We start from the raw sequence: 15990 nt of genomic DNA, 5'->3' as shown, positions 1-15990 counted from the left end.
AAGCGGCGGCCACTGCCCGGCCAGGCACACTCTGCTTCCTTAGCAGCACTGCGTGCCCACACCGTGCGCTTCATCTTCACCGGCATAACACGACTACGGCTAACTTCCTTTATGTTCTTTTCAAGACTTACTGTTTATTTTTTTATTGCAAAATCAGATATACAGAGAGGAGGAGAGACAGAGAGGAAGATCTTCCGTCCGATGATTCACTCCCCACGTGGCCACAATGGTCACAGCTGAGCCGATCCGAAGCCAGAGCCTGGAGTTTACATCCTATGTGGGTGCAGCAACCCAAGACTATGGGCCCTCCTCGACTTTCCCTGGATGGGAAGCGGGGCTGCCGGATTAGAACTGGTGCCCATATGGGATCCCGATGCATGCAACGCGAGGACTTTAGCTACTAGGCTACCATGCCAGGCCCTGGGACTAACTTTCATTAAAATTCACTGGTGGTAACAGCTGGCACAGGGAGATGGGACAGTGCAGGGGGTACGACCCACAGTACAGGTATATGGCTACTATCTTCACACAACCTCAGCAACACTGCTGGTCCCAAGTTAGGGACAGGCAGCCAGCCCCACTCTGTCTGCAAGGAAGGTGGCCACAATCACAGCCCTCAGGGCTCCTGAACTTCAGTTCTTTCTAAGAAACAGCTGAAGGAGAACCTGCCCCAGCGGTGCCAGAGGACCAGACAAGCTGACAGGAGCAAACACTGCAGCTGCAGAGAGCACGCACAAACCTCTGGTTACTGTCCTGGCCAACCCCACAGCATGTGCAGCAGGAGGGCCCAGCTCAGGGGGCCCCTGACACACCAGGAAGCTCTACTCCCTGTTGCCCACCCCACAACCCGCTATCCCCTGCCCACCCAGGAGGCCAGGCCCTACCTTGGTGGTTCAGGCTCCTGCTGAAAGGGCTGGCCTCGCAGACCCGTGGGCCCCGGGGCCCGGGCCTGAGGGCGCCTGCCCGGCCCTTGTCTGTGCTACTCAGCAGTGCCCTGGTTATGACGCGCACCAGCTCCCGGATCACGGCCCTCGTGCAGTGTGGTCCCGCTGCCAGGCCGTTGGACGGGAAGAAGAAGGGCTTCAGGTGGTGGGCAAGCTCGCTCCAGTCGGCTGCAGGGCTGCGGGCGTCGCTGCAGCCGTAGATCAGTTCACCATTCTGCCAGCGGGGAGAGAGGAAACATGGTTCCACAGCCAGCCGAGGCCCAGCCGCACCCAGGAGGAGCTCACCCACACAGGAAAGAAATGCCTTCAAAATGCAAGAGCAGTCCCCCACCTGACAATGCCCACCCAGCACACAGCGAAGCCAGGAAAAGGGTGAGCCTCCCCGAGTTACTCCTCGGGACACGGCCACTCAGACACACTGCCAGGGGATGGGGAGACTACCACCCATGGGACCAGCTGCCTAGGCCTGCAAGGACTGGGTGGTGCTGGAGGAAAGGCCCCATCAGCGGCCCATCCCCAGGACCACGAGAAGACATAAGATGGTCCCAAGGTCCCAAAATGCCAGGAATCTGCTCTGCCAGGACCTGTTCAGCATCAGTAACACTGTATTTGAGCCAGTGAAGGCCATGGCTTCCCTCCCAGCGCTCTCCCATGATGACAGGGCCGCACTGGGCAGTCTCAGCAGCCGTCCCCTAGGTGGGGACTGAGGTCACCAGCCTGGCAACACCTTCTGGGAGACAGAGTCTACCAGAGAGCTGCCCGGAGCTCCTGGCCTCCACAGCAGTGAAAACATGGCTGTGTGAGGTTAAGCCTTGCAGTAACTGCCAGTGACCGGCAGAGATGACCCCTTTGCTCAAGCTGTTCACCACTGGGTCCTAGGGCAGCTCTCTGGCAGCTACTCATCTGAGCCACCATGCTGGGCAAGAGACAGGGTGGGTGCCTGAGGCAGAGGTGGGCTGGCTCTCTTCTCCAGCTTGGGGGCTGCTGGGGGCGTCCTCACAGCAGGGACTCTGCCCCTAGAGTCAGCTCCAAAGCAAGCATCCACTCCCACTTCTCACCGACCACTGCCCAGGCAGCTCCCGAACCCCTGCTAAGCCCAGAGCAGACAGGGGGAGCAGGAAGTGTCAGAGCCAGAGTTGCTGGCAAGGGTTCACACGGAGTCGCTGTGCTGTTAATCAGCTTACTCCACAATGCACTTCTTACCCACATCTTCTGAAACTACCCGCTAGTCCTCTGGACTTTTCCAGGCCCCATTCCGTTCCCTCACATCTGAGGGCCTCCAGTGGGTGCAGGAAGAGGGGACACAGCCTCCAGCTCACCAGTCACCACATCCAAATGAAGGCACTGGCAGTCAGGACCCCCACTAATTTAACTTTGCTTCCTGGTAACACAGAAACCAAACTGGCTGCAGAGAAAGCAAAGATTCTTGCCAAGTCTTAGAGACTCGCTGGCAGGGGCATGGAGGGAGCTGCCATGGAGACACTTCAGCGGGAACTGACGCCACCAGGACGAACTCTGCTGCACCCCAACAATGCCTGGCAGATGGAGAGCCGTCCAGACCTGTGTGGATGGCACTCTTCGAAGGACGCTGCAGCTGCAGGAGCCCCTCCCCCACATGGGTGCCCTCCGGGCACGTTCAGTGCTTCCTAGCACAAGCTGCCTTTCGACTGGCCAGCCTGCTCTGCGCCCACATAAAACCTGACCCTGCTTTGATGCTAACCTCATGCATGGCTTTCTGGCTTGCACTCCTCATGCACATTCAGTGCCAGTCACAGAGCCCAATGCCATGCTGCCATCTGTGGGTGATGGTTCAAGAAGGGACACTGCAACAGGGACCAGGGTAGTGACGAGGGACACACTGCCAACAGGAGCACAGTCCCCCAGCTTCTGCTAGGGCAGGTCCTATCCCCACCTCGTCCTCCCGCTCTTCTGCCAGGCTCCACCCCAGCTCGGCTCCCGTCTCTCCACTTCTTGTCCCAGCTTCTGCCAGTCTTCAATTCCCCCTCCCCTCAGACATCATCAGGCTAGGTGAGGAGGGTACCTCAGTGGCACAGCTCAGAGCCAGCCTAGTGGGCACCCGGAAGCAGAAGGTGGTGACAGCGAGTGGTGAACGGTCCCTCCTCCCACACAGCGAGGTGCAGGAGTGTCGGAAGCTGCTCTGTGAGAGAGCTCGCCAACTTACAGTTCTCCAAGTGAAATGGAGTGAAGGCACAGGGAGGTGGGCTTCCGGGTGTTCACGTTAAGCTTGAGCCCTGGATACCTTAAGCCCACAGCCTTTCTCACAGATGCACCCCCACCACACACCTCAGGGCCACACACTCCTGTGGTCATGGACTGGGGCTCAGAGGAGGATGGCTGAGGATGGGAGGGTCTGTGCACAGCAGGGGCTCGAGGACTGACAGGGCTCCAGAGAGGCAGAGTGGGACCGAGGCAGCCCGGCCTGGTCTGTCTACACAGTCACCCCAGCCTGTCCCGAGAACAGCACACACTGGGCTCACCTGAAACCAGCAGAAAACGGACACGCCTCTCACCTTAAATATCTTCAGGTTGTTCTGCGTCTCCTGAAGCAAACTCCTCAGTGCAAAGTGCATTCTTTGTTTGTTTCTAAAAAAGAAAGGAGTTACACACTTCCAGGGGGCTGGGATGGATCTGCATCTGGTTGCCTGGAGCCAGGCACCGTGAGATGGCCCAGGAAACCCGAGCTCAGAGTCCACAGAGCTGCACTCACACCCTCCCCCCACAACACAATCCACAAACACCCGCACTCTGGGACACTCTGGGCTCCCCCAGCCCCAGCCCGGCCTGTGCTCCTATGGAGGCAGAAGGGTATGTGACCCTCAAAAGGGCCCCATGAGACCACAGCTCCAGGGCCAGTTCTGCTGTGCCTTGTTCCCTGTGCTTCAGTTTCCCCAGGCTGAGCAGGTGCCTGGGACACCCCAAGACACACAATCAGTCAGGGGGGCGGGTGCAGAGAGCTAGGAAAAAACACTGCTGGAGCCCCACGGCCTCCAGGCAGCCAAGAGTTACAGTCTCCTCAGCCCAGGACTTCCCCCCTTACCGAGCCACTCACCAATAATCCACAAGGCCTGTGGCCCTGTCGCCACCACTCACCCGCCATCCCTCTCTTCTCTGTCATCACTTCCCTGCCATCACTGTCCCTAACAACCTCCTTCCCACAGGTATCAGCAGGAACCCATGGGGCTAAGTGATCCCAACCAAGAATGCTGAATGGGCACTCCACAGCTGTCTGTGGAAGAAGGTCCACTCACACGTCAGGGTTTAAAGTCTCCACAACGATCTGCTACTGACTCCTTTACAACTCTGGGGGCAAAAACTACCTGCAGGCCACACAAAAGCACCAAGCTATATTTTCTTCCTGCTCCAGCAGCTGACCACAGGCACACATACCAGGAGATGAGTTTACAGGGAGGATGGGGGAGATGAGAAAAGAATCCACTAAGCGAGAGAACAGGCTTCCAGCTCTGTGTCATCGAGGCACACAAAGGCGCACAGAGAATGGCTCCCCTGCTGGCAAGGAGCTGTACGGCAAGGCCTGGCCGACGCCCCTCCAGCTACTTCAGTGCAGTTGCACCGACACTCAACTACCACTGGAATCTGTTGATGCAATGTTTGCCCTTGTGCGACCTTCTCTGGAACTGATGCGAGCTAGGGAAGTAATGTCATTTATAACGTCTTGGTGAGCAGGTCTTTAACAATTTATGTTGTCTTGGCCGCTCCCATGACTCTTTGGCTGGAGGAGCTCAAAGATGTTTGTACCCACATCATAAAACATGCTTTCAAACCAATGAAGGGTTGTTAAGCCCGTGGTATAGTGAGGATTTATATTTAAAGTTTTTGTTTCTGATCTTTATGTTTTTTTCTCTGATATATTTTCCCCTTTAACTGATAAGTTGTAGAATGAGGAATGCAGTAGGAGTGTTACTGACTAACATGGGCTGCCAGCTGCCAGCTGCCAGCTGCGAGGTCAGAATGGATAATGCCCTGCACTTTAAGGTGAAACACTTTATAGACTTATCTTTGGAAACACCTACTCGACCATGACGTAAAAAGTCTGTGTGAGGGCCTGGCGCAGTAGCCTGGTGGCAAAAGTCATTGCATTGCACACGCCAGGATCCCATATGGGCCAGCTCTAATCCTGGCAGCCCCGCTTCCCATCCAGCTCCTTGCTTGCGGCCTGGAAAGGCAGTCGAGGACAGCTTTGGGACCCTGCACCCACATGGGTGACCCAGAGGAGGCTCTGGGCTCCTGGCTTTAGATTGGCACAGCTCCGGCCAGTACGGCCACTTGGAAAGTGAATCAACAGATGGAAGATCTTCCTCTCTCTCCTCTTCTCTGTATATCTAACTTTCAAATAAAAATAAATCAAATCTTTTTTAAATTTTTTAAAAAGTGTGCAAAAGCTTGTGAGTTCTTCTGTATAAATAAAGCGGACAGCTTTCTTGCATTGTCCATTATGATCATGAAATTGTAGTGGTCCATCTTTTCTCTTTATCTGTTTTAAAACACCGACTCCACACATCTTTCGTGAACTCCGAACTCAGCTGGAGCTGGTCTCCAGAAGTCCTGGTCTTAACTGTGGCCACAGTGAGAGAAAAAGAGGTTGGAAGGAGGGACTGAGCTCATCAAAAAGATCAGCAAAGGGCACAAGCCTTTCCTTCTGCCTCCTGGTTGGGTCAGCAGGACAACAGCACTGACCAGGGCAGGGGCCACGTCACAGTCCAGCTGACACCTCCCTGCCACCCCTCAGGCCTGTCAGGTGTTCCCTGCACTCCAGGGCTTGACCAGTGACCCTTTCCTAATCTAGCCACCACATGGCTGACCACATACACTCAGGCCAGGACTGTGCCCTGGCTGCGTGCAAAAGGGGGGCACTTGGGGCACACGGCAGGAGGTCTGAGAAAGCCTAAGGACTGGCCATGAGCAGCCTCGCCAGGCGGAAGCCGCTCCAGGAGCAGCAGCTGTTTGGGCTCTGCAGAGAAACTGGAAAGCAAAGGTATAAATGACCACGCTACAGAGGTTCTTCCAGGAAGTCAGCAACAGTCATTGCTGCGAGACTGAAGACAAATCAGGTCCCAACAAGAGGAGGGAACACCAGCAAGTCAGCAGCCCCCCAAGCTGCAAGCTCAGCGCCCAGCATCCATAACGCCGAGAGCAAAGCAGACCCCTGAAAACAGAGGGCCCCATCCCTACCTCGGGGGTCTTTGAACGCTCCCTGCATTCCCCCTTCCCAGGACATCCCAGGCCTGGCACCACACCCGACAGGAGGGAAAATGACAAGTGCCGCTTACCCCGAGTAGAGATCCAGAGGACAGTATTTACTGATCTGCTTCCACTTTCCAGTTGCTACCTGTGAAAACACCAGCACAAGGCTGTGACTTCACTGCGCCCACATCAACACAGAAAGCAGGGTAAGTGACATCTGATGATTAAGATGAGCTACAGCCTTGCCCCCTGAAGTCCCAGCACTTCTGCAAGTGCACAGAACAAACAGGAAGACTCCACTTAACTCCCATCCAAGGAAAAGTCAGGCTGTGTCACCAGGACAAGGAACCCTAGGAAAACAGCAAATATCTGAAAAATCACATCACTGATTTTTTTAAGTCTTTATTTTCATTTTATATGAAAGAAGAAAGCAACAAAAACAGAGAGGCAGGCAGAGACAGATCTTTCATTCATTACTTTATTCCCCAAGTACCCCAACAGCCGGAGCTGGGCCACGATAAAGCCAGACCTCCACGTGGGACAGGCACTGGGTGCGTGGGCTCAAGTACCTGAGTCATCACCTTTGCCTCCTAGGACGTATCTACACTGGAAGTGGAGCAGCTGGTACTTGAACCAGGCACTCAAGAGGAGATGCAGCTGTCCCAAACACCTGACCACTACCCCAACAGAGGTACGTTAGGATGAGATGTTTACGAATGTTTAAAATCCTAGTAACCAGGAACAACCAGGGGGTGGTTAATAAGAAATGTCATGGTGCCAGTGGGAGGGAAAATTAGCACAATGTTCTAAGAGGCAACTTGTTGGCTGGTATCCTTCAAAATTTAAAACAAAGACATCCCCTGACTCAGCAAATCCACCAAAGATCTAAAAAATTTGCACATGGCAAAAAAAGTAGAGGGATAAGGATAGTCATGGCTGTCTTATTCATAACAGCAAAGCCCTGGGGGCCAAGACAGGAAGCTGTCCGTAGGAAAATGACTAAGTATCTCACCTACAGACCATCTGTTGAGCAGGCATGCAGCAAGCCATCTGTTGGACATGACATACAGCCACCACCACAGACAGCTGAAAACCAACAGGACCCACGCAAGGAAGAAAGCAACTGCGTGCTGCCTTCGCTTCAAGAAATAAAGTGTGTGTACAAATCTCTATTTCCACATATGCACCAAGAAGGAATGAAAAAATTCAACAATCCTCAAGGATTATGTAACAGAAGAAAGCAATCAACAGAAGAAACACAGCGAGACTCCATTTTTCTCTCACACCAGTGTACATACAGAGAGAAAGGCATCTTCTCATCCCGCACTTGAATAGTATGTCTATTGTGTTAGTCCAGGAAGAACTTCAGAGACATGCAAATTGACAGTATAGGAAGTATAAGAAGAGAGGACTCAATTCACACAGTATCATTTTTCATCAGCTACATCAGCAGGTACTGCTTCATGGTGATCTAGGGTGTGTGGAGTTCGGTGGAGTCCCAAGCCAGCACACATGCCAGAAGACTGGGACCCTGATGGGAGGCCAGTGCTTCAGGCAGGCAGACCACCCACTGGACTTCAGAAGGCTGGAATGGGGAACCCACACAGAAAGGGGCTGGGGGATGGAGGGGAGGGAGGACTGCTGAGGAATGCCTTTGTACTTGCAGTTAGCAAGGAGGCTAAGACTGAGCAGTTTGGAGAGAGGAACTGGGGATTGGGCAGGAGGGTGTGAGACTGGTAGGGGGGCTGAGGGGACTCTCCTACTAGGCTACTCCTTCCACTGGTGAGCATGAAAGTTGGGATTGGGGCTAGACCAGGCACGGCAGGGCTACAATGCCTGTTGGCCTGCATGTGAGCTGGCTTAAAGGGGAGCCAGAGCGGGTGCGGGCTGTTGGGCTTTGCCACAGCAACCGCTGGCAAGTGCTGGGACTGAGGGCAAATCCCGTCAAGATAGACTGCAGAACCATCTGGAGACTGCAAGATCCAGGACTGGGAGTGGGCCGAGTGGGGAGGCCGTGAGCACCTCTCTGATGTGTTGCAACTCTCACCATTGAGGCATGAGAACCAGGGATGGAGGCAGGCCTGGCTAGATAGTATTACCTGTCAGCTTGAGTGTGTGGGTTGGTTGGTTGGGTTGAGCTAGGCTTCAACACCCATTGACATGCACAAGAGTTGAATGGGCTATGGGACAGACTGTAACATTCTGCTGCACATACTGGCATGTGCAAGACTAGTAGGGGTTACTAAGGGTCGCTCCAACTAGGCTGTAGCTCCCACTGCTATACATGAGGGCCAAGCATGTAGTGGGTGGTGTTGGGCTGGACTGCGACACCTTTAGGTTTGTATAAGACACAGGGCTGGAGACAGAACTGACCCAACTATTGTAATTATCAATATGTGCATAGGCTCATGGTGAAAGACTGAGCTGGACCCCATACTGGCAAGCACACACAAGAGTCGGGTCTGGGATCACCTCAGACAAGGTTTCTTTGGTGATTCCCTCAACTGAACAGCTGGACTCAGAACTCCAAACATGGAAGGATGGCACAATCTGTGGTCTGACCATGGAGTGCAAGTGTCAGAGCTGGATCTCCTCAGTGGAAAAGAGAGCAGTGGATGGCATACCCAGATGCACGTGGAGGAATGGCAGTCTACTGGGGTCTACTGGTACCATAGCAGAGGATGGAGGGCAGAACAAATTGATCAACTACTCTAGCCAACCATTGGTAGCAAATATCTGGGCAGAGACTCTCAGGTAGACTATGTCAACCAATGGACCTTGGACGAATCTCCTCATCCTTGGAGCAATGAAATCAACAGCAGTTCAGAACTATCAAAACCACCTAAACCCTCAAAGCATGCTCCACACCAGGGACCCTGGAATGACATCAGGTGGCCGTTTCCCATCCCCAGGTACTGAAGCAGCTGGGAGGCTGGGTGCCCTCCATCACCCGCAAATACAGGAAGAAAAAAGAAAATAAGGAAACAATGGTCTCACCCACTTTCCCCTAACTCTCAACCCTTCCACCCTAATCAACTATGTAAACATCATCAAAAATAAAATTCGAAAAGTAATGAAAATGGAAAACAAAAACAACCCCACTCACCCACCCACCCCCCAAAAAAAAAGAAGGAAATTTCCCATATGGGGCCCCATGCTGTGGCCCAGTGAGTAAAGTCACCTGCTGAAATGCCAGCAACCGATATGGGCACTGGTTTGTGTTCCAGCTGCTCCACTTCACTCCAACTCCCTGCTGAGGGCCAAGGACAGCAGAAGATGCCCAAGGACCACCACTGCCATCCACATGAGAGCCCCAGAAGCAGCTCTCAGCCCCTGCTTCAGATCAGCAGGGTTCTGGCTGTGACAACCCATTTGGGGAGCAAGCCAGCAGATGGAAAATCTCACTCTCTTTCCAACTCTGCCTTGCAAATAAATAAATAATGAGTCTTTTTTTTTTTTAAATGGTAAAGTCTAAGCAAACACAGTGAGCTTTCTGGTACTTCAAATACTGTATTCCCTCTTACTCTACCATTTCTCACACAAAAGGAAACCTGAAAGCCAACAGCCACGACTACAGTAAAACAACAACAAAAAGTAGCATCCTGGGCCTGGCACAGCAGCCATGCGGTTAAAGTCCTCATCTTACATGCGCCAGGATGCCATAAGGGCACTGGTTTGTGTACCGGCAGCTCTGTTTCCCATCCAGCTCCCTGCTTGTGGCCTGGGAAAGCAGCTGAGGATGGTCCAAAGCCAGATCCTGCACCCACGTGGGAAACCTGGAAGAGGCTCCTGGCTCCTGGCTTTGGATTGGCGCAGCTCTGGCCATTGCAGTCACTTGGGGAGTAAATCATCAGGTGGAAGATCTTCCTCTCTGTCTCTCCTCCTCTCTGTATATTTGCTTTTTCAATGAAAATAAATCTTTTTTTTTTCTTTATCTTTGACAATCTTTACATGGTTAATTAGGGCACAAAGGTTCAAAGGCTACAGGAAAGTAGGTAAGACAATTATTTCCACATTCTCTTCTTTTTCTGTATCTGGGGTAAAAGGGGAGATAAAGGGAGAAGCCCCACCCAGCCTCTAACCCATTCCAGGTCCCCAACGTGGGACCAGCTGTAAGGGTTTTGCTGAAATGGTTTGGATAATTCAATAGTTATGAACTGCTGCCAAACTCGCCATTCCAAGCACGACGAAGCCGCTGCAGAATCCACTGATTGATATAGTCCACCTTAGGGTCTCCGTTTGCCCAGTTTTTCACTGATTGTGCTGTCCCCTGCTCCGTCTGAGCCTCTGAGGAGGCTCGGCTCTGGCATTTGCACTCCACGGCAGACCATGGAACCTGCACTTCTCTTCATGGTTGGGGTTCTGAGCCCGGCAGTTCGACTGGGGAGATCCCCAAAGAAACTGTCTGTGATTCCAGACCAGATTCTTGTGTGTACTTGCCAGTACAGGGCCCAGCCCATCGCCCCAATCAGCTGGTGGTTGCAATTACTGGGTCGGTTCTGTTTCCAGCCCTGTCTTCCACTGGAGCCAATGGGCAATCACATCCGGCAGTCACAGATGGGGCAGAAGAAGGCAGGGGTACCCACCAAGCCTCATTCCTAGAGGACTAGCAGATCACTTGTCTCTCGGCTGTCAAGAAGATCCCACTCTCCAACTCAAAACACACCTGGTACAGAAGGCAAATTCCCCAGGGCAGAGCTGTCAGCCAGCCTGGGTGCTCTCCAAACACAGAGCCTCCCAGCACAGCCTGGGCAGTGTCCACCTGGGTGTCGATGCTGCAGTGTAACGGGCAAAGTTGGCACCTACGGGGCTGGCATCCCATATGGTACTAGCTTGTGTCCTGGCCACTCCACTTCCAACCCAGTTCCCTGCCAATGCACCTGGGAAAGTACAAAATGTCCCCAGATCCTTGAGTTCCTGCACCCATGTGGGAGACCGAGAAGCTCCCTGGTTCTTGACTCCTGGCTTCGTATCAGTCTAGCCCCAGCTAGACTGGTATGTAACTCCACACTCTGAGTAAATAAATAAATCTTTAAAAAAGAAGAAAATATTTGTGAAACCATTCCCTGCACACTCAGTGAGCTAAGTGAACTGTGCTGGCTATGGCAAAGAACAGCACAGAGAACAGTCACTCCACCAAGCAGCAGCAAACTGCAGAGGGCAGAACCAGACAAACCGAATTCATCATAAAATGTCCATATTCAAAGAGAAAATTCAACAACAGACTGTCCCTACGTATCCCAGAGTCCAGATTTACTAGACAAATACTTCAATCAACCATTTTACAAAAGCTTCTAACTAAGGTAAAGGTAATTACACAGGTGCATACAGTCACGACCCCCTAATGCTTCCGTCAGCCCACAGACCACACAGACATCGGTCCTACAGATTACAGAGGAGCTGAACACTGACTGCACGTCACCCAGGAGACACAGCTAAGTACATGCAAGAGAAAAGAAAATGCAGAAGAAAAAGAATTGTCCCCCGCCCCCCCCCAAAAACAAAAACTCACAGTGAGGAGTGATGAGAGGAAAGATCATAGTAATATATCTACTTACAGGCAAATCTATGATGAGACAGACATGCTAGGCAAATACCCAAGGACACATGTCTACAAACAGTGACAGCTCCTCAGCAGATGCCAGTGTTGAAGGCCTCCCAGGGGGCCACGACAGGGGACAGAAGACAACACTGACTGGCTAACCTGTGCGGGCCTAGGCTAATGAGTGCTGGAGATCTTCACAATAGTTTAAAAAGTAAAATAATGAAAGATACAGAATAAGAATATAAATATTTTTGTGCAGCTGTAAAATGCATTTATTTTAAGCTCAGAAATATTACAAAATAATCAAAAAGTTGAAAATTACAAAGTTAAAACATTACTATTAACAGGTTAGTTATTACTGAAGAAACAAAAAATTAATTTTGATTTATTTAAGGAACAGGAAGGCAAAGTTTCCAATTCACCAATTCATTCCCCACCAGGACTGGGCCACGTGCCAGCCAGGAGCCAGGGCCACAATCCAGGCTCTTCACCACGTGGGTCATCACCCACCGCCAAGAGCGCAGGTGCGCCCTGTATGCAGTACTCCAACATGGGATGGAAGCATATCCCTCAGTGGCTCAGCCAGTGTGGCGTGATGTGCTCGGCTTCCATGTTCACTCCCTGACTCACCCAGAGCAACTTCAGCAAAAAGGGTCCTATACAGGCACACCATTTTCTGTCTTTGACATGGCATTCTTACTGTGTCTTCTCTATGTTTAGATACGCACATACTTAACGCTGCTATAATTACCTGTAATATTCAGTATAGTAACATGCTATAAAGCCTATAGCCCAGCAGCAAAGGGCAACAACCATATGGACTAGGAATCTGACCCCAAAAATATAGCAAACTAATAAATAGAGCTAGACAGAAACTCAATATGAAAGACTTGGGCAGCACTGTAGACTAACTAGACTTAACATAAACATGGAATGCTCCTGCCAAAGCACCAGACAACCCAAGTAGATATTAAACATTCCTATAGACAAACGTTACATTAACCACAAAGCATGCCTCAATAAATTTATAAAAAAGTGACAGAGCAGCTGTTTGGGGTAGCATTTAAGACATCAGTGTAGGGCATCTCTCATCAGAATGCCTGGGTGTCCAGTTCTGCTGTTGACTGTTTCCTGCTGAAGAAACAAAAAATGCATCCCCTCAGACCTAGCAGGGCCCTACCACCCACATATAAGACCTGAGTTGAGTTCTAGATCCTGGCTTCAGCCTTGTTCAGTCCCAGATGCTGCAGATATTTGAGGAGTAAACAAACAAGTAGTAGTTCTCTGCCTGCCTCTCCTCACCCCCATACCTAAACGTGTGCTTACATACATGCACAGAGTAGCATCATGCAAATAATGTCCTCCAATTAAAATCAGCAACAATGGGCCAGGCACAGTAGCGTAGCGGTTAAAGTTCTCACCTTGAACGCGCTGGGATCCCATATGGTCGCTGGTTCTAATCCCGGTGGCCCCACTTCCCATCCAGCTCCCTGCTTGTGGCCTGGGAATGCAGTCGAGGACGACCCAAAGCTTTGGGACCCTGCACCCGTGTGGGAGACCCGGAAGAAGCTCCTGGCTTTGGACTGACTCAACTCCAGCCGTTGCGGCTCACTTGGGAAGTGAATCATCGGACGGAAAAACTTCCTCTCTGTCTCTCCTCCTCTCTGTATATCTGACTTTCCAATAAATATTAATAAATCTTAAAAAAAAAATCAGTAACGATGAAAACTGAAAATCATGACAAAATTAAATGAAACTCACAAACTAAAATACTCCTAATCAACAGATCAAAAAATAAAGGGAAAATCAGAAAATACGATACATTAAAACAAAAACCCAACATGTAAAATTTGTGGGATGAGGAGCAAGCAGTGTTTAGACACACGGGCACTGGCTGTGTCCCAGCTGCTCCGCTTCCAACGCAGCTCCTGCTAATGCATCTGCAAAAGCAGCAGCAGATGGTTCAGGCACTCGGCCCTGCACTCACGTGGGAGAACCAGAGTCCCTGGCTCCCAGCTGCAGCCTATTCTGGCCATCACTTGAGGAATAAACCAGTGGATGAAAGAACTTTCTCTAACTTGCTTTCAAATAAATACATCTCTGAAAAGGAAGGAAAGGGGAGGGGAAAGAAAGGGCAATGGAGGAGAGGGAAGTGGAGGGGAAAAATGAAAACCCAATGACCAGATGGCTTTTCTGGAGAATTCGATTAAACATTAACACTAACACTCCAGTGCTTCCAAACAAAAATTAAAGAGCGATGAAAAGAAATCGAGGCAAGTACTTAATACTGTAGTTAGAACACACGCATCCTACACCAGAACGCCCGGTTCAGGTGCCAGCACCCAGCTAACGCACACTGTGGGAAGCAACCGGTCATGGCCTAAGTACTTGGATCTTCATCACCCATACAGGAAAAGACCCACACCGAGTCCCCGGCTCCTGGCTTCAGCCTGGACCAGGCATTTGGAAAGTGAACTAGTGAAAGGAAGACTGATTTGTCTGACTCTCTCTCTCTCTCTCTCTCTGCCTTTCAAACAAAATACATACATATTTCTAAAAGCACCAAGAAACTATAGACCAATAACCCTTACTACCAATAAAGAGAGAAAGCCTCAAAAGTTAGGAAACAGCTCAGTGATACATTAAAGGGCTCATCCACCATTAACTGAGATTTATCCCAAAAACTGAAGGGTGGCTTAACAAAAACTAACGTAATACATAATATTAATAGTAGAATATACTTCATGACATCATAAGCAGCATCAGCAGTTTAAGGACAGAGTTTCACCAAGTCGAGCATCTTGTCAGATAAAACAAACAAACCAAAAACACTCAAAAAGCAAATCTATAAGAAATCCAGGGTAAGCATTCCACACTCGATAGCCAAAGACTGAGAACTTCTCCCTACAACCAGGACCAAGAAAAAGAGGACCACTCTTACTACTACTATCTAACACTGGACTGCAAGTTCCAGGTAAGACAACCAGGAATAATTAAAAAAAAATACATAAATATTTACTTATAATATTTACTTATAATATTTACTTATAAATGATCTTATCACCATATGTAGACAAAACCCAGAACCCACACAAAAAACTGAAATCAGAGCATTAAAAAGTTCAGAAAAGTGACAGGATCAAGCAATAATCAACAATGAATTTATTTCTCATCACCCACTCACCAGAATGAGTCACTATCAGAATACAAGTACTGGCAAGGTGACGGAGAACCTGGAACCCCCATGTACTGCCGACAGGAAGTGAAAACAGTACCACCATGTGGCAGTAGAGTGCTTCTCATAAAAACATGGCTTCAGCCATTGAAGCCATTTGGGGAATGTACCAGCATATGGAAGATCTCTCTCTCCATCCCTCCTGTCTGTAATTCTGCCTTTCAAATAAAAATAAATAAACCTCTCTCTTTTTTAAGATGCTTCTTGAAATGCAACATCTCCCTTCAGAATGGCTGGATCTGAGGCTCAACTCCTGTTTCAGTTCCAGCTTCACGCATGTGTGCACCGCACGGAGCAGCAGCAAGTGATCACGCACGAGGGACCCTGCCGCCCACATATAAAACCTGAACTAATTGCAGGTTCCTGACTTTGGCCTAGCCAGCCTCTGGTATTGCCATTGTCAGCACTCAGGCAGAACAGCAAGCAGAAAGTTGCCGTTGCATTCTTCCTCTCAAATGAAATGAAATATAAAAAAAAAAAAAAGTGATTTAAAACAATGAGTTTAGAGCATCCCAGGGGAGGACTGTGCTGATTCCAGTCCTGGTTGCTCCACTCCTGATCCCTGCTAGTGTGCCAGGGGAAGCAGATGGCTCAAGGGACCCAAGAATCCCTGCAACCACACGGGAGACCCAGATGAAGTTCCTGGTTCCTCCTGACTCCACTCTGGCCCGCCCTGGCTGATAATGGCCATCTGAAGAGTGAACCCACAGAAGGAAGATCTGCTCTACCTCCACCTTTCAAATCAATCTTTAAAGAAGTTTATTTTGATTCAAAAAATTCTGAGGTATATGCAGTTTTTTTTCATAATATAATTTTCCATGAACTTTTTTTTTAAAGATTTATTTTATTATAAAGTCAGATATACAGAGAGGAGGAGAGACAGAAGGAACATCTTCCGTCCGATGTTTCACTCCCCAAGTGACCGCAATGGCCGGTTATGTGCCGATCTGAAGCCGGGAACCTGGAACCTCTTCCGGGTCTCCCACGCGGGTGCAGGGTTCCAAAGCATTGGGCCGTCCTCAACTGCTTTCCCAGGCCACAAG

General features: G+C 50.3%; 1 protein-coding gene across 1 annotated transcript in view; it reads right to left on the bottom strand.

Annotated features, from left to right (window-relative positions):
* The window catches only part of IPPK (inositol-pentakisphosphate 2-kinase), a 67530-nt gene that overhangs the window by 26533 nt on the left and 25007 nt on the right, over positions 1-15990 (bottom strand). The window contains exons 7-9 of the mRNA XM_004598819.2: positions 6254-6312; positions 3476-3548; positions 885-1158 (exon numbers count right to left, since the gene is read on the bottom strand). Of these exons, the coding sequence (XP_004598876.2) occupies positions 885-1158; positions 3476-3548; positions 6254-6312 (406 nt within the window). The remainder of the gene's footprint in view (positions 1-884; positions 1159-3475; positions 3549-6253; positions 6313-15990) is intronic.

The sequence above is a fragment of the Ochotona princeps genome, chromosome 14 (assembly GCF_030435755.1).
Source record: "Ochotona princeps isolate mOchPri1 chromosome 14, mOchPri1.hap1, whole genome shotgun sequence".
Lineage (NCBI taxonomy): Eukaryota > Metazoa > Chordata > Mammalia > Lagomorpha > Ochotonidae > Ochotona > Ochotona princeps.
The sequence above is the reverse complement of the archived record's forward strand: the minus strand, read 5'-3'. Positions and strand labels throughout refer to the sequence as shown.